At 32.0% G+C, this 19,211-nt stretch overlaps 1 protein-coding gene across 1 annotated transcript; it reads left to right on the top strand.

The window, feature by feature from the left end:
* Positions 1-8,688: 8,688 nt before the first annotated feature.
* Positions 8,689-19,158, top strand: LOC130655755 (dorsal-ventral patterning tolloid-like protein 1). Its single transcript, XM_057458544.1, has 6 exons — positions 8,689-8,968; positions 9,336-9,533; positions 10,569-10,777; positions 11,304-11,474; positions 12,008-12,340; positions 17,654-19,158. Exons 1-6 carry the CDS (start codon positions 8,727-8,729, stop codon positions 17,824-17,826), a joined length of 1,326 nt encoding a protein of 441 aa, XP_057314527.1. The 5' UTR covers positions 8,689-8,726; the 3' UTR covers positions 17,827-19,158.
* The last annotated feature ends 53 nt before the right edge of the window (positions 19,159-19,211 follow it).

The raw sequence follows: 19,211 nt of genomic DNA on the forward strand, positions 1-19,211 counted from the left end.
TTGATAAAGCATAATTTTTTGGGATAACCAGGAGGAAAAACGAACGATTGGCATTTAACCGAAGTCGTGTTTGTGGGTGGTGTATGTCATGATAGCTGTCAGATTTTATTAATGTATCAAAATAATTTTCATTATTAGAACATTTATATAGCTAGCAAGGAAACTGTTAATTAATCTATCAAACTTTTTATTTTTTAGTTATAAGAGTCTTCTTATACCTTTGTTGTTTAGCTAGCTAGCTAGCTGGTGCTTTCTTGACAAAAGAATATTATTGATTGTTGTTTGCTAAATAGATAGATAGTAGATACATAGGTAGATAGATAGATGTGCATATTTTATATGGCTAGCTAGCCTTAAGTTAACTAACTAGCTAGCTAGCTATATTACACGAACGTCTAAATTATGTCATTTCACTTTTCTTGGGAAAAAGTCTAGCTAGAGAATGTTGCATTATGAAATAACTTGTGTATAAGTAATCATGGTCAAAAATCCCACTATTTGTGACATTTAGTCACTTTTTCATCCCTAATTAGAGTATCAAAAGTGGCTGACAGCTATATATTACGTCATAGTTAAGCTAAACATTTTATGCTTCTGCTCCAGTTTTTCTTCAGTTCTGTTTAGCTAAACAGTTAAAAAAAATTTGGTGATATTAATGGTATATAGTTAAATTTTAGTTTAGTTTCTTTTTCTGGTATTTTTTTTAAACTTTAATTATATATGCTATAAGTTTAATCTGTGTACCATTACCAACCATGAAGATTATGTGGAAAGCAACTTATACAGATTAATTGTCTTAAAATACACAAGTATTTGGCAGACATTAAAATATACTATATCTAGGAAAAAGCGGCTGAAATGAGTTAGGTCTTTTATTTATAATTGATAACATCTAACATTTATATGCAAGTGATTATACATAAAAATGGGAATAATAGCTCACCTTTTTTGATTAATCACTTAATTTACTACTTACTGGCTGGCAGTTATAGTTTATCTAGTTCACTTGACAAAATTACAGCTTATGTTAAATACTACAAACATCATAAAATGCAGCAATGTTGCAATTTTGTGGCTTCATATTTATAAGATTGTAGCTGTGTGTTTGTATTGAGAAGAATACACTTTAAATACTATTCTTAGTATAAATTTTATATAGTTTTTAACATAGTAAACTGTTCTCTACAAAGACTCACACAGTACAGAATGCCCAATAAATTGAGGACATAGCCAGACATACATTTATTTATTTATCTATTTATTTAAAATAAATCGGGTTCCATATAAGTATATGGTTCTTCTCCTTATAAATTAAAAATACAACTGAAAATTTATTAATATATAATAAAATAATACAATTCTAAAATTACCATAAAACTTAAAATCATGAGGTAAAATTGTGAAATTAGAAAGATGGACGTAAAAAAAGGTGTAGGCACAATAACCAAAAAATGCGAAAAACTATTGACACAAAGAATTGAAGGAGTCAATATGACAAGCTAGATTAAAATTATGTCCAGAGAATCTTAGCTAAGACTTTATCTAAATAAAACGTTTTAGAATCTTTAGAGAAATGTTTGTAGCTTTGTGTTTTTCGAGGTTTTCAGGAAGTGCATTAAATATCCGTGCTTGATCTTGAAATGTTTTGCTTTCTCCAATGTTAACAGTTGGTTCTCAAGAAGATGATCGCAAATTTCTTCTAGGCTCAGGAAAATTCTAGGTCGACATTCTAGGTCGAATTTCAATTTATGAACAAGTTTCACCGTATTCCAGTCAATCAATTCGTTTACAGGGAGCCATCTGGACAGCATGTACCCCGCAGTTATATTCTGCATCTTTTGTAATCTTTGCTGCAGATAATGTGGTATCTAATCTAATCTAATAATGTGGTATCTAATCTACCGACTGATAGCCTTGTGGTAGAGCGTTCGCTTTCAGTGCGGGAGGTCTTGGGTTCAAACCCCGGCCGAGTCATGCCAGAGACTATAAAAGTGTGAATCTATCCTTTCTGCTTAGCGCTCAGCATGAGAATAGGATTGATATCTTAGGCGGTTGTCTAGTTGAGCGATTGCTGTGCTTCCACGACTTTCGTAGCTCAAATGGGAGCTTTAAATGCGCTAGGACCCCCTTCGCAGGACCCTCGTTGATAGCAGTACCAATAGGAACTGAAGAGGCTATCCTGGGTAAATAATAGTAATAATAATAATAATAAAAACGAATACTACATTGCCATTTCAATAAAATCTCAATAAAATTCTGTGAAGGACTTTTTCTCTTGCAAAGGAGTAAACCTTACTGAATTTTAGTAATGTGCGAAGGGTTGCACAGGCGGACTTGATGATATTGCTAACTTGTTCATTCCATGTTAGATGTTATTGAATGTAATTCCAAGATGTTTCACCTTCGCTTTTTGCTCTATATAGTTTTCAGAACAATAAAGAAAGTAATTCCAATCATTCCCAAGCAGTTTTGATAGATGTTGAGAAACAAAAAATATAAATTGAAGTTTCTCACTGTTACAAAGAAATTGTTTATTCAAGACCAGGAGATTAATTCGTCAAGATCATTTTCCATTTCTTGGATGCACTGCTTAATATCTTTGATTTTGTAATGTCGATAGATTGTGTTATCATCTGCGTATTGTATAGACATTGCGCAGATATTATGGGAGAGTTCAATAACATGGAGATTGAACAGCACAGGGCCTAAAATGCTTCCCTGTGGCATACCAAAGTTCATTTGTTCACCAGATTATTTCTGGTCATCAATCTGCACATATTGATACCGATTGCTTAGATAACTACTAAATATTTCAAGTAAATCCAGAGAAAAGTTTAGATTGTAAAGTTTTTTAAGCAGAATCACCATGATCTGTAGTATAGAATGCTTTGGAATAGTCTATCAAGATAGCCAAAGTAATTTCACTTTTTGACATTGTTGATGTTGAGTGTCCTTTGCGAAATCCTGATTGTGTTGTTTTATGTAAGTGTCGTTGATCAGTGTAGGTGCACAATCGATTTAGGATTGACTTTTGTTGGAATATCAGTCTTTGGTATGGGACAAACATGAGCAGTTTTCTATTGTTGCAGAAATATTTCTTGATTAATTAAAGAATTGATAACCTCAACAATAGGTGAAATTAAGCTACTTGTTTGATATAACATATTGGAATGTCGTCAAACCCATTGGAAATGTTGTTTTTCAAACCATTTATTATTTTGTTAATTTCTTTGTGTGTTGTATGGTTGATTTGAAATTTGTTATTTCTACCTTGATTGGGAAGGTTTTACAGAATAGATTTAAAGTCACATTGTTTATTTTCTTTTAACATGTGATCAGATACTAAATTAACAAAGTAATCATTCATATCTAAAGGATGGTGTTGTATTTGTTTTTGTGTGGTTCGTTAGAATTCAATTTGCATCCCAAACCTTTTTTCGTTTTTTTTGAGGAAATTTCTTCAGGAACGAGTTTTTAGTCTCTTTGATTATCTTCTTGTAAAACTTCTTATAATCTGGATATAGTTTGCGCCAAGATTGATCATTTGATTTTCAAAATAGTTTGTGAAGATGGTTCAGTTCATTTCCAGCCTCGATTATGACAGGATCTTTCATCCACAGTGGCATAGCTGTGGTAAGCTTAACACACTTGAATGTTGCATGGTGCTCGATACAAGTCTGGACAAGATAGTTAAGAATGTTCAGGTTTTTTCTGGGTCATTAAACAGGAAGACCAAATTTTAGGGGAAGATGTGAAAAATCCAATTTAAAGTCTTCCAGATTACATTTTTTTTTTTACATGGTTACGCATGATAAACAAAGAGCCAATATGATACGACACGGGCATGAACAACACGCACAACGAGAACAGTTTTCCTAATATATAATTATCTGCAACAACAAGCCACATGAGACGACACGGAGCACGCACACCCGGATCACATTCTGATCTAATATAAATATATACAACAAGAACACAAGTCCCAATGGGGCCATTTCATCTAGCTCCCCTCAAGATGCATTGGTATCATCTTGACATACATGGCTCCTTGAAGGCTCTTTGTCGGGATTTAATATATCTTCAATTTCCAGCTTCCAACACAACTCACGACTCATTGGTCTCGGTTTGAAGGCTCCTCGTTGGGGATTCAATATTCATTTTCTAATATTAGCACCAGTTTTGTGATCGGTCTAAATATTATCTTGGATTTTATAAGTGGTTATCGTCATTGGTGATATTGGTGCAATTGTGTTAGGGTCACTTAATATTTCGACAGCGAAGGGCCTTGAATTTACAATACTCTTGGCTTCTGTTAAAATCATGTGCAATGATTCCTCATTTAAGCTTTGGCCATGGTGGTTAAATATGTCTTTCAAGATGGAACGTGTATAACGAATTTGGCGTTCCCATTATCCGTCCATATGTGCTGCCGCAGGTGGGTTTTTTTTACATTTGATCCAGTCACACTTGATTTCCAGTAGATAATGTTTGACCTTCTGTTGGTCCAATTCTTTGAGGGCCTTGACAAATTCGTTTTCTGCCCCGACGAAATTGGTTCCATTGTCACTGCGCATTGTCCTTACATTGATTCTAGCGCAAATCTTCGCAAGGCCAATATAAACAAATCTGTCTCCAGAGTGTGCATGACTTCTATGTGAATTGTTCTACAAGCCATATAAAATGAACAGACAGCCATACCGTTTCACAAGTTTTCTGTATGGCTTGATTATTAGTGGCCTGAAGAGATCAACGCCGCAGTGCGTCCATTATAATTTTGCTGCCCTGTTTACCTCTGAGGCTCCTGCAGTGTAGGCACTTGTGGATTAATTTTCTAACTTCGGCATTTACATGAATTATCCAGTAGCACCACTGCCGAATTTTGTGTAGAGTGATGCTTCTTCCAGAATTATGAGTTTTTTCATGGCACCATCTCATAATCAATGCTGATAACCAATTGTTTTTAGGCATTATGATTGGGTACTTAAATTCAAATTCTTCCTCCATCTGAGATAGTCTTCCACCAACACGTTAAACATTTCTTCTTCATCGACGAAAAGATCCAGTTACGCTTCGTCGCCTCAATTCACGTTTTCTGATCTTTTGATATGTTTGAGAAACTCCCTAATCACTTGATTGGATTATTTCTAGTTCTTCAGCGAAGTGTTCTCTTTGAACTAATTTATCAAGTAGCCTCAGCACATTTCAAGTCCTGATTACGATAAGAGCCATTTCCAGGTCCAAATTTCAGACTTTAATGTGCATACAAAAGAAAAAGAAATTTGTAAGTCCATTTGTTTTAAGATTTTGGAAGGTAAATTATAGGTTAGCATTATTAAGTTTCAAAAAGGCAAACTGGACATTGTTATTGTGTAGATTATTATAGTGACACTGATACATCTGTTTTGGATTTTTTATCTTCTAATAGTTGTTGTTGCAGCAAATGATGCGTCAATAGATCCGATATGGTTCATAAAAGTAATTGAAAATAAATGTATTTCTGGCAATGTATCTAAGGATTATTATAGTCATGTAATTCCACTCAAATATGAAAATGTTAAAGTAAAACATATGAAGTGAGTTTAAACCGTATTTCTACAAAGAAGCTGTTGTGAATCTGTTTGTAAATATCAGTGAAACAAGGAAATGGTCTTGTACTAAAAAACAATGAACTACTAGAAATGATGCACTATGTAGTAATAAATATTTTTACTCATATTTAAACTTATTAAAAAGTTATGACATGCATCATATTAGTGTCACATCCAATGTGAGTGAATGTACTTTGCGAATAAAGTCAAACAGAAAGAACACCCATCTACTGGGGATGTCAGCTCTAATATTTAGGCTCCATTTATATCTTATCAGATGCATATGCAATGCATAAGTTTCACTTATATTTTATCAGCATCAGTATTTTTGTTCATCAGTTTAGTTAAGTATAGTGTTTTATTATTTTCGTTAATTTTATTTGTAAAAGTTCAGCATTCATGTAATCATGTTTTAGCACTTTGTCATTGACCTTTTGCACTCAATTTTATAATTAACCAACTAATGCACATTTATATAACAAAATTAGTCATTTAAAATTTATGCTGACTATACAAAGAAATGCTATTCACTGAAAAAGTGCTCTCCTGTCAGCCACAATTTGGTCTCTTTAATAAAACAAACTATATTGAAGTTAATATGGTAAAACAATGTATATTTAATGATTTTTTTCTTCTTTTATCTTTTTAGTACTTTAAAATTATTTCATTTTTGTATTTCTCATTGAAATTACTTTGGTGGCTGATAAGAACTGAGTTGTCACAATAATGCGCCTGAAGCCACAATAATGACTCAAGTAACAAAAGAATCATTTGTTTTGATATGGTATTAGCACCTTCCTGTAAAATATAGGCTTTATCGGTAGAATATTACAAAAGTTATTCATATAAGTCACTTTTTGTAGTTTTTGATGTCACACTCTTTTTGACCATAATCAAAGATGGTTTGCATAGAACGCAATTTTTTTAAATTTGTTGAACAGACTAGGATTCCAGGAAAGAAAATTTAATTGATGCAATGCAGGACAAATAATGTGTGATGTCAGTAATCATAACTTAATCATCACATCAAACTGCTTGTAAGTGGTTTTCAGACATGACCCAAATTTTTTTATTTGTGAATTACATTCTCATTTCCGCTATATACTCATGACGTCTGCTTACATTTCTGATTTATTTATCTATTACAAATTTATTTATTTACTATCTATTTTATTATTTAATTATTTATCTCCTATATAAATGATGTTTTATTTCTACATATATCAGGATTCATAAATTGGTGTGCCTCACCGTAATATTAATAAGTCATAATAATATCAAATAATAATAGAATACACAGGCCACACATACATATCTGCCAAAAAATTTGACTGACGTAGAAAAGCCCAACATCCCCACCTGTAAAAGGCGCATGTGGAAATAGGAATTAACCATTGCTCCTACCGCTGGACAAAAGCCTTGACAACTATTGTAGTCAAATAGTTGTGCAAGAAATCCGTACAGCTAGAGCAACAGTACAGCTATTTATATCAATTCTGGGGTGATTATTAATCAAGGACTGGGTGCTGTAAGCCAATCCAAGGGCTTGATCGTCTGTCGGCAGTGCTGGGTCAGTTTGTTATAGCTTGTTCAAGTTTTTGCATAATTTTGGCAGCACATCAAAAAGAAAATATTGTTAGTCCAAGAAAATTGGACATATACTGTTCCTATAATAAAGGGACAGGTGGGTGGGATGTTTAAGTCTGAAGAGTTGTCTTTTTTTATAGTTTGTAGTTTTTTATCGCTCAAAAAATTGGACTGACACATGTGCTTGTATTTATTGACTTGTTTTTTTTAAGCGAGGCAAATGCAGAGACTTGAGAACTGATATTGGCAAGTGAGGCAATACTTGAAGCATTTGGCCACCATATGAGTTCAATGGTATCAAAGGTTCCTTTTTTTTAACCTAATTCGAAGATTTACTGACACCACAATTAAAGAATTTGTAATATGCTAGAGTGCATCTCAAAGTATAATGAAATAGTAACAGTATAAATTTTTTTCTGTGCTTCTGTGTGGATTAAACATGATTCATAAACAAAGCATTTATTAAAAACGCCACTTATTTTACTGTAAGCTATGCAAATAAATATATGGCATTGTCATGATATTTTGCTGCAGTTTTTCATAGTTTAGTTACACAAAATAAATAAAAAAAAATTAAATGACTAATGAAAGTGTTAAAGTTTCAAAGATATAATGTTTATGTTATAATTATGCAGAAAGTGTGCTTGTAATTAATTTTGAATTTTGTACATTACCTTAATTGTGTTTTGGTTAAGTTTTAGCTTGGAGGAAAGAATACGGAAGGAGAAACAACTTCATTTCTGTACGCTTTAAATGTATTACATTTTCTATTGTTTTTAATTTCAAAAGAATCAGTGCATGAGGAGCTCAACCGAGTCTTTTTCACAAAAAAATGATCAAATTCCATATTCTCCTTTAATAGGGGCTAACTTTTTTCTATTGAAATCTGACTGTAACACGCTGCAGGCACGTGATATTTGTATGGAAAGTGTGCCTAATATAAGTCGGTAAGCATTGCTGTTAAAAACTTCAACAATACGTTTTGAAATAAGTGTTTAACCATGATATTAACCTATTTTTGCAGGCTTGAGTATACCACTTTGATCATGAAAAACAATATAGATAGATATGCACCGGACGAGTGCCGACAAAATGTGTGCTGGATTAATGTTTATTCTAACTAAAGAAATAACTTCTTATAACAGAACGTCGTTTTAAAACGAGATATAAACTTTTTCTTTTTGTTTACAAAAGTGTCGAGCATGTGCTTCTTCGCTAATTATGTTAACATAAAAACAAAAGAAATTTTACCGATTTCAATATGGCTTCTTGTTTTGATAATATTATCAAATTCATCATCAAATTATCTAATTGTTTTTATAACCAATCATAGTTGCGAATTGTTATTCACGAATAATTTAGTCGCACAACCGCCAAAATTTCAAATTAAGTTTCTATACAGACACCTGCTAGAACCTCACGCAGTGTTTCAATAGAATTAAAAGAATTGTTTCTCCTTCCGTATTCTTTCCTCCAAGGTTTTAGAGACAGTATTTAACAGTAGTTAAAGCTGCTAAAGCTTTCTATTAATTTTATTTTAGTTGCAACATAATGTGTAAGATATTTTTGTTTGTATTGATGGTTGTATCATGTGTGTATGGATGTGATGAGACCTTTACCTCTTTTACTGGTACTATTAAATCACCAAACTACCCAAGTTATTACCCAAAAGGGAAAAGCTGTACCTATGAAATAAAAGTTAGGAATAGATGGGTAAAGCTTTCATGGAGTACTTTCAATATAAATGGAAAAATGCCAGATTGTAATAATGGATATGTGCAGGTGTCAATAGGGTAAGCAATTTTATATGTTTAGTTGCATATGTTGACTTGATGTTAAATTTTTTGAATTTTTGAATAAGCAATCTATGGCAATTAATGGCATAATTTAGGTTCTACCCTGGGCATGTTTTCAATCATGGACAATTATTCAGAAGTGATTGTTTAATCAGTAAATTACAATATCAACACTGTCTAAACTGTTTTGTTTTGTTGTAATGTTAAAGTACTTTGTTTTAATTAAAAATTATAGCTGTAAACCCACATTCAGGTTTTTTAAAAGTTATTTTGTAAAGAAATAAAGTGAAATGCCTGCCACTTGCATCATTTTGAAGAGTACAGCATTTGTTTTATTTCTATGGCAAAAATTATTTCTGTTTAGGTGTTCAAGTAGTAAAAAATTACTTTCCAAGTTTTGCAGCAACAACATGAATGCTTTACCACATGATATCTATGCCAAAGATGGCTGTATACAACTTAAGTTTTACTCTTCAAGCAGTGCCTCCACTAAACAAGGATTTTTTGCGACCTACAGATCATATAGCTCAAACACTCCTGCATCTGGATTAAGTTGCGAAAGGTATTTTTGTTTAATATTTTGCTATTCATATTGTTTGGTATATGTTTCCTAGAGTGCAGTCTTTTTTGTGATTTAGAACTATCTAAATAATTCTAAAGTAATTGTGGAATGGTCTAATGGTTTCAAACTACCTTTGATGGGGAGTTTATTAATTGAGCATGGCCGTTTTATTTTGAATAACACTGTAAAGTCTATGCATTCAGAATTTTTTTTATAGTTCTATTGTTACAAATTTAGTCCTATGGGCATAGACTGGAAAATTAGTTCTTTTTTTACCTTAATACAATAATTTGATGTCAATAACTTAATTATAATTAGTAAATCCATTGCATAGCACTTTGTAGTTTAAGGGTAATTAACTTGAAAATGGGCAGAAATGACTGACATCATTTCCTGCATAGGTCACCAGGGCAAAGCATTGTTTTTAAACATTTTGTCTCCTTAAACCTTTGTTGAAGATCCTATATATTATGTTGACAACAGTTTTTATCTCTCAGGTGTAACAGGTTACTAAATTAAAAAAAAATCAGGTTGGAAAAGGAATGCTGATGTCGTCAAAATTTCTGCACCCTCTTTGATCCTTTTTATTGTTATCCTGTCTAAGTGAATTTTTTTACTGACTTATTGAATAGTATATTGACTTACTCAACACATTTATTTTTATGACATTTGTGTAAATTTTGTGATGACGGATTGTGTGCAATAGGCCAAAATAATGGATTTTAATTTATTTAAATTTTTCAGGTTGCATGTAGCAACGTCTGCTACCTTCTACAGTATACTTGCTCCTCTTTAACTGACTTTCTGGTCTCATCACACATCAACCAATCTAATGTGTTGAATAGCAAGTTGAAATTTCATGTCAAATTTTGCTTTTTGTGCTTCATTGATATTTGACAACTTTTCACTTACAATCTAACTTTTGTTTAGATGAATAAATTATCAGAAATATTACGAGATCTAACAGTTTCTTACAAAATGATGCAATTTTTAGCATGCTAATAACTGAGCTCTTTTATCTTGCTTATTTTTTAGAAATTCATACTTTATGCGAAAAAGCTCTGGTATCATTATTAGTCCAAACTGGCCATTACCATATGAAAGTAGAATGTTTCCGGGAGGAAGTTGTGAATGGGACATTGAAACAGGTGACAGTAAAAAGGTCATCAAACTAAATTTTATGGCGATGGATGTGGGACGCTCAGCTAGTTGCCGATATTCTTCTGAATATGTAAAAGTCGAAGGTTTGTAAATAATTTTATTTTAGATAAACAAAGCTATAGCTATAATATTTGAATGAATGTTTTTAATTTTTAACAAACTTTTTTTTAACATACTTTAAAAACCCTAATGGCATAATTTAAAAATACAATTTTCACATATTTAATTGAAGTTATTGAGTTGCTTTAGTTTTTCGAGATTGGAGTTTTAAAACAATACCCAAAAATAAGATTATGGCATTTGATATGACTGGTAGCTATTCCGACTGGTAGCCTTGCGGTAGAGTATTCCCTTCCAGTGCAGGAGGTTTTGGGTTCAAACCCCGGCTGAGTCATGCCAGAGACTATAAAAGTGTGAATCTATTCTTTCTGTTTAGTGCTCAGCATGAGAATAGGATTGATATCTTACTTTCTTAACTCAAATGGGAGCTTTAAATACGCTAGAATACCCTTCACAGGACCCTCATAGATAGCAGTACCAATAGGAACTTCAAATGTTTTTATGGTACTAATTTTTGTCTCGATTAACACCAAATTTGTTTATTTCTAGGCAAGAAATCTTCACTGACAAGCAGTATGAAAGAATATTATTATTGCCAATCCAGTCCATTTTCTTTAACAACGAAGTATTATGAAGTTGATGTGAAAATGAAAGCTTTTGCTGTGTCTTGGTATTCAAAACGAACTGGCTTTGTTGTTGGTTTTGTTGCATATACAGATGGTATGTATAAAGTACTGTAAACCTTTCAGTCCAGGAGGAATAGAATTCACCTTTACTGTTTTACTAAAGATACAACATTAGCAATACAGTAAGAGGTTTCTGCTTACTTCTTATTAAAATATTGCAAAAAAAGATAGTGGAAATATGCAAAAGCCGAAATGTAGCATTCTGAACAGAGTCATAACATTAAAAACAAGTGCCTGTTGCACTTGCTTTTTGCCAAGGAATAAAAAATGTACATTTCGTCTACAGTGTTTCAATGTTATCCATGTATGCCGTGTCACACTTTCACAACAATTTTTTTTCATTCCTTGTTATTATCACATAGAGGGAAAAATGTCCTGATGACAAAACTGATCCGGATTAACCACAAGGGTCTTTTCAAAACTTTCTAAATAACCTCATACTACCAAAATAGTGTAGTGAGTTCCATATGATTATTTAACATCACATTTACTCAATTTTGTGTGACAATAAAACAGATTTGTTAAAAAACAAGAACAATTCATTAATTTATGGCAATGACTTTTTAGATGATGCAGTAAAAGCCACAAATATTGGTATGATAGCTGGTGCTGTCATTGCTGTTTTGTTTGTTTTACTTGTGGCATTTTGCTGTTATCGTAGATTTAAAAGAAGACAAAGTATGAGTCAAGCACGTGTACCACTTAATGCTGGAACCACAACAACTGTAACACACTCTGCTGCTGAGCCTCCGCCTGGTGGCTACCCAAAGCAGCCATATAACTACCAACCACCACCCCAAGGATATGGTGGAGTTCCACCTACACAAAATTACCCAATGCAGCCTCAGCCATATCCAGCATCGCAGCAATACCCGCCACCGATGTCACAAGGCTATCAAGGTAAGAATTTTTAAATACTTATTTATAGATTGTTCATCCATTTTATGCAAATGAAGTATAAATTTTGTCTCAGAAAACTGCTAAATGTCAAAATACGTGTGTTTGAATAGATAATAGTTTTTACATACGAGAATCTAAGTTTTTCAATCTGAGATATAAAAAAAATCCTTAAAAAAAATTTATTTATGAGATAGCTAGGACTAAAAATTGAATCACATTTAAAGCTTCTACAGAACGCAATTACTTTCATATTTGCATACATGTCATTTTTATAGTATTTATTATTTAGTAACTTCGTATTAAATTTAAGACTTAAAACGCCATACTTGCTTCAGTTTTGTATGGGTTTTATAAACAAGAAAATGAAAGTTAAGATTGAGAGAGTTGCTACACCAGTAGACGCTCGATCATCGTGTTTGGGGTTCACCTATAAAAACGTCCCCCACTTTTCTACTGCAAAATAAATGCTCAACAAAGATTAACCTTAATGTCCATATCTCACACGTTTTATAAATTGGCGATTGAATTGTTGCACGATGGGTGGAAAATAATCACACCAAATATCTTTTCAGTTTCACTTAAAAGACCAATCAATTCTTGAGAAAAACGTTTACACTTATCTCAAAATGTTAATATTTACGCGAGCAATAGAATGCTTGGGTAACGAGCGTTTACGCGGGTGCAAGCAATTGCTTGCGACTCATGGCAAGGCCTGAACACTCTTTATACCACATTCTTAAATACTCTTATTTTATTTGTACAGTTTGTGTACCATTTTTTATCAATTTGCTACTGTGAGACTTAAACTTTGTTCTTAATGTGACCTGCCTCTTGAGAAAAAAATAAGCAAATTCAAATTAAATCAAAGATTTGTGTCTGATTTTATCAATTCTTTAAATACGTGAAAGAAGTATGATAAGAGTGTGGTTTTGACATTTATTGCACAGAGAACACCTGCAAAGTGTGGCATGCATGTTAACAAGTCCTTTCTTTGACTTCTGACTTGTGAAATTACTTATCAACTTTTGAAATTACTTAGCAAGTTTGAAGATTTTCGTCATTAGTCTAAAGGGTTCTGAAATTTGACGTAGACCTTGAAAACAGAGAATCATGGGGTAAACAAATCATTAAGTATCCCGATTCTCAATTATTATTGTAACTCCCCTGCAATGTTAAAATACAACTCAATAAATAAAAAATATAGCTATATAAAATATTAAATATATAATATATAATAATATAATATATAAAATATTTAATAACAGTTAAAACTTTAAGTGGATATTTTCAAAACTGATCAGGAAAATTCCAGAATACAAATCTAGTTATGTATAAACTTGACGATTCGAATAGAATAACTTCTGAACAAGCATTTGAATGTTTCATTTTTTAGGCCTTTAAAATTTAATCTCTTGCTGAAGATTTTTTAAAAATGCTGGTGGTGCATTGTTTGATAAGGGGTCGTCTACAAATTTCGTATGATATTTTATACGAATATATACGAATTTAATTGCTTTTAATTCGTATAAAAATCGTATACAATTCGTATAGTGTTAAATAGTTATACGATTTTTAAAAAATCTAATACGAATTTTATACGATTTTCATACGAATTGTCATACGAATTATATTCTCTTTTATACGATTTTCATACGAATTGTCATACGAATTATATTCTCTTTCATACGAATTGTCATTCGAATTATATTCTCTTTTATACGAATTTTCATACGAATACACTTTTAAAAATGCGATCTAACAAAAACACTTCTATCGCCATTTTTCGTTTTTAAACTTTTAAAATGCGATCTAAAAAAACATTTCTATCGCCGTTTTTCGTTTTTAAACTTTTAAAATGCGATCTAAAAAAACATTTCTATCGCCGTGTTTCGTTTTTAAACTTTTTAAAATGCGATCTAAAAAAACATTTCTATCGCCGTTTTTCGTTTTTCAACTTTTAACATGCGATCTAAAAAAACATTTCTATCGCCGTTTTTCGTTTTAAAACTTTTGAAAATGCGATCTAAAAAACACTTCTATCGCCGTGTTTCGTTTTTAAACTTTTTAAAATGCGATCTAAAAAAACATTTCTATCGCCGTTTTTCGTTTTTCAACTTTTAACATGCGATCTAAAAAAACATTTCTATCGCCGTTTTTCGTTTTTCAACTTTTAACGTGCGATCTAAAAAAAACCATTTCTATCGCCGTTTTTCGTTTTAAAACTTTTGAAAATGCGATCTAAAAAAACATTTCTATCGCCGTTTTTCGTTTTTAAACTTTTTAAATGCGATCTAAAAAAATATTTCTATCGCCGTTTTTCGTTTTTCAACTTTTAACATGCGATCTAAAAAAACATTTCTATCGCCGTTTTTCGTTTTTAAACTTTTGAAAATGCGATCTAAAAAAAACATTTCTATCACCGTTTTTCGTTTTTCAACTTTTAACATGCGATCGAAAAAAACATTTCTATCGCCGTTTTTCGTTTTTAAACTTTTGAAAATGCGATCTAAAAAAAACATTTCTATCGCCGTTTTTCGTTTTTCAACTTTTAACATGCGATCTAAAAAAAACATTTCTATCGCCGTTTTTCGTTTTAAAACTTTTAAAATGCGATCTAAAAAAACATTTCTATCGCCGTTTTTCGTTTTTAAACTTTTAAAATGCGATCTAAAAAATATTTTATTTTTAAACTCATATACGAATTTAATACAATGTCAAACGATTTTCTTTTTTTTAAAACCATACGCATCTAATTAAAATCTCATACGAATTTTTTGTTAAACTCGTACGAATTTAACTCATACGAATTTAATTTAAAACTCATACGAATTTAATTTAAAACTCATACGAATTTAATTTAAAACTCATACGAATTTAATTTAAAACTCATACGAATTTTATACGAATTTAAAAAAAATTCATACGAATTTAATTACTGTATGGCAAAAGAAAATTCGTATAGCATATACGAATTTTTTTTATACGAATTGCTACGAATTTTGTAGATGACCCCTAAGAGCTGATCTAAAAAAAAAGCACATTTTAAAAATGAGAAACAAGAATACAATTTTGCCATAAAGTGAATTAACACCAGGTGGTTTAATTATTGTCCCTTTATGAACCTCTCATTGCCTTTTTGATTTGAAAAGAGAATTTATTAAAAAAAAAATACAAATCAATGCCATGTGATGCACAAGTATATAAATATATGTATATAAATTTAATCAAGCTGGCTTTTGATATCTTTGTTAAACAAGTAACATATTAGCAGGTGATACATGATTTTCAAACCTGTGGACAATACAGGATTTATTTTGTTGAAATCGATTTATTGAATTCAACAAGTTTGATTGTTTATTATCCTTTTTTGATTCGAATTCTCAAATTTGAACTTCTTTTTGGAGAGTCTGATTAGTTGATTGGTCATTGTTTTGTTTGACAAATCTAAAAAGTTTAACATCATATATTTAACATATCATACATATAACTTTTGAAATTTAAAATTAGCAAATAAAATTCAAAAAGTTGAAACAAAAAGGGGTAAACACACAATTAGTGAATTTGTCCGATTTGATTTGGTCCTTTTCGTGAGTCTTTTCTAAGCAATCTAGAAAGATATTTGGTGATACTTTGGATCAGTTCAAGAAAGTTTTTTAAGCAAATTAGGCACTCAAGGAAAACTGATAATTAGCCAGTAACAGAATAGTTTGCCAATGGAGAATAATTATATATGCTATGCGTACAGTATAATTAGCTGCTCATACAGCTAATTATACCATATATGTATCGCATAATTAGCTGCTAATGCTGCTAATTATACGATAGATATTTTTTGTACTTAAATTTCCACACTTTTTTTTGTTATCGATCTCCCCATAGCCATCTATATTTATTTAGATGCACATAGAGTTGTGCTTCAATTAAAACCAAAAAAAGGAACAAGAAACGATTGTGCAAAAGTTATTAATTTTACTGTAGCAGTATGTCTTATTATTAAACAACACAATATTCTGATTTCAAGAAAAGACATGGAATAGACGTAGTTAGCTGTAAAGAACACAAAGAAGCCTTTAACTGCTTATACTGTGCGTAGCATCTAATTATCCTGCATGGGCTAACTATAGACCTTTTTGAATGTTTACATTTTCCCCGGTAAGCTCTTTCCACTTTAACAATTGTGTGGTAGGCAAAAAGATGCAGGCGCTAGGTGAAGTGATGTCCCTTTTAGTCTGTTTCTTTGCACGAAGGTATCATTACGAATTTATATGATTATATGTCAATCAGAAGTTATCCATCTACACTCGATAATAGTTTAAAGGCTCAAAAATGTTATTGTAGAAAAAAATGGGCTGAAAAAAACGTTTCTTTAGCAAGCACCTGAATCTTCCTGTCTGCCAGAAGGGCTTACCAGGGGAAAATGTAAAAATTCAATTCACAGTTCACCCCGACTGTTCGGTGCAAGAAAAGATAAACCTGTGCGAATATATATCTTTTTATCTGATTGAAGCCCCCTCAAAGTGTCCTTTTGAAGTTATTTTTAACACCCTTTTTACCATAAGAACGGGATTTGGGTCTCAAGCCATGAAAAAATACGCAAAGAGTGTTGTGTTGCTAAAAAGGTGCTCTAATTAAAGCACTATTTTGTGTACTAGCTAGCTAGTAAAAGTAATTTCAGAATATTAAATGGGGTATGTCAGTACTAATCAAAAGGAGATTCAACTCAGCACCAAAAATTGAGATAGCTAGCTAACAAGCACACTTTTCTCACTTATATGTAAAATAATTCTTACCTGATAAAATACACGAATTTAAAAATTAGTGCTTAGCTCCCCAGCTACATCAATAAAGCTACTACGACCAATCCAGACCACCACGGGGGCGACCAACAAAATGTAAGCGCTTTTAGTCATGGCCATACACGGAATGTTCTGGCCACACGAAGAATATGCAATCTCAGTTCAGATTGGTCATTGAATTGACAGAGATTAAAATAAAGCATCTGCATTGGCGTTCGAGAAGATGGAAATTTGCTGAGGTTTTAGCCTGGACACAAATTTAGCAGCGTCCGGGCTCTGTGATGCCTCTATCTGGATATATATCTATCTTCTATCAGGCGATTTTAAGATTCTGTCCTGCGTAGCATTGACGGAAATCAACAAAACTGTAAACATATTTAGAGTATTTTTAAAGTTAGCAGCCAAATAGATAATTGTTCAAGAAACAAACTGCTTGTAACCTATGTATAAACAAATAAGGATAGAGCTTAAATTTAGCTTTTGTAGAGTACTTTAATTTCAGATTGTTTTGTTTTAGCTTCACCAGCGCCGGATGTAGCTCCACCTCCGTATCCTGGCCCACCAACTGGTTATCAAGCACCATATCCACCTCCAGCTCAGCCGTACCCACCACCAGCTCAGCCGTACCCAAATTCTTCTGCACCCTATCCAACCAACAATCCTGAAAAGGCTTCAGCTCCCCCTATGTAATATGAAATCAATATTAAAAAAATACTTTAAGAATAACTTGTTGTTCCCACGAGTAATTATTCAGGCCATGTTGGGTAATGTATTACGAACTTATTCATTTATTTAATTTATTATTTGGTTAGGTGCAAATTTTTAGAAGGTGTTAATTGTTGCTGACGTCAGCATGTATCTTTTTCCATTCGTGTTGTGTTTTGTCATCCTGGAGTGGATTATTCTGTCATGCTGATGTGTTAGAAAGTGAAACTAGCATGTTTTATCCTATTTGGTATGAGGGGGGGGGGCATATAGTGCCCGCGTCATTTTCAAAATCTAATAACTTTTTAAATACTGGATGAAATTACCTAAAATTTTGTGACTTTTCCTAACTTTTGTTGGACTTCCGAAAATAAAAAAAAATATTTCCAAAAATTGTCCTGTCATTGTTACTTTGTCCTTCTTGACAGGTGGTCATATTACCTTTTTTATTGTAGTGCTAAAAATAAATGCTTTCTAAACTAACCAGTTGTATAAATATGGGATTATGTATGTGATAGTGACAAAAAGTCATCATACAATATTGACATGCATATTGTGTAATTTGCAGACCGGAATATTGGTAATTTACAGACCAGAATGTTTTTAATTCCCAATTTCTCTATTTCTATTGTCATATGATAACGTCATAGATCATTTTCTCCCATGTCAATCCAAATTGTCTTTATTGAGTAGCTACTGACGTAAGTGCTAATAGATATACCAAGTTTTATTCCATGACAGCTACTAACACTAAGGTTGTCAAATATAGATTTTTCAAATAAAATTCTTGAAGATTTGAATTCTGATCGGTTTCCATTTTCTCCTTAGAGAAAAATCCTTTGTCTTTATACCACCTGTTAATGTTCCTAATAATATCTTACATTCTTATATTACTTTTTAATGACTAGTACTGTAAATAGTTTTGAAAAAGATAAAAAAACGAGAATTTCCAAGAAAGACATATTTTCTTCAACTATTGTCTCATTATGACGTGTCAACCCAAATATTTTGTCACTAATTAAATCACAACATATTAATGCTTCTTTGTGCCAAGTTTCGTCACTTAAAACCGAACTGAACAAAAGTTACAGCCCGTGGGCACTTTATTCCCCCCATACTTACAAGGGTCAAAAAAGTGTAGAGCACCTGATCTAACTGAGTATTAGCTATTTGACGCTTTCAGCCCTTTAATGGCTAGAAAGGTTGTAGTTTAGTTTATAATTTTATGTAATTCTTAATATTTAGTTCTGTTATTATAAATTATATGTGTTTTTGCGTTGTATCTTTATATGAGAAGGACATGGTTTCCCACATTGATGATCAAAGTTATTCAAGTTATAAGTTATTAAAGGTCGCTTTGTAGCAAAAAT

Source organism: Hydractinia symbiolongicarpus, chromosome 8 (genome assembly GCF_029227915.1).
Source record: "Hydractinia symbiolongicarpus strain clone_291-10 chromosome 8, HSymV2.1, whole genome shotgun sequence".
Lineage (NCBI taxonomy): Eukaryota > Metazoa > Cnidaria > Hydrozoa > Anthoathecata > Hydractiniidae > Hydractinia > Hydractinia symbiolongicarpus.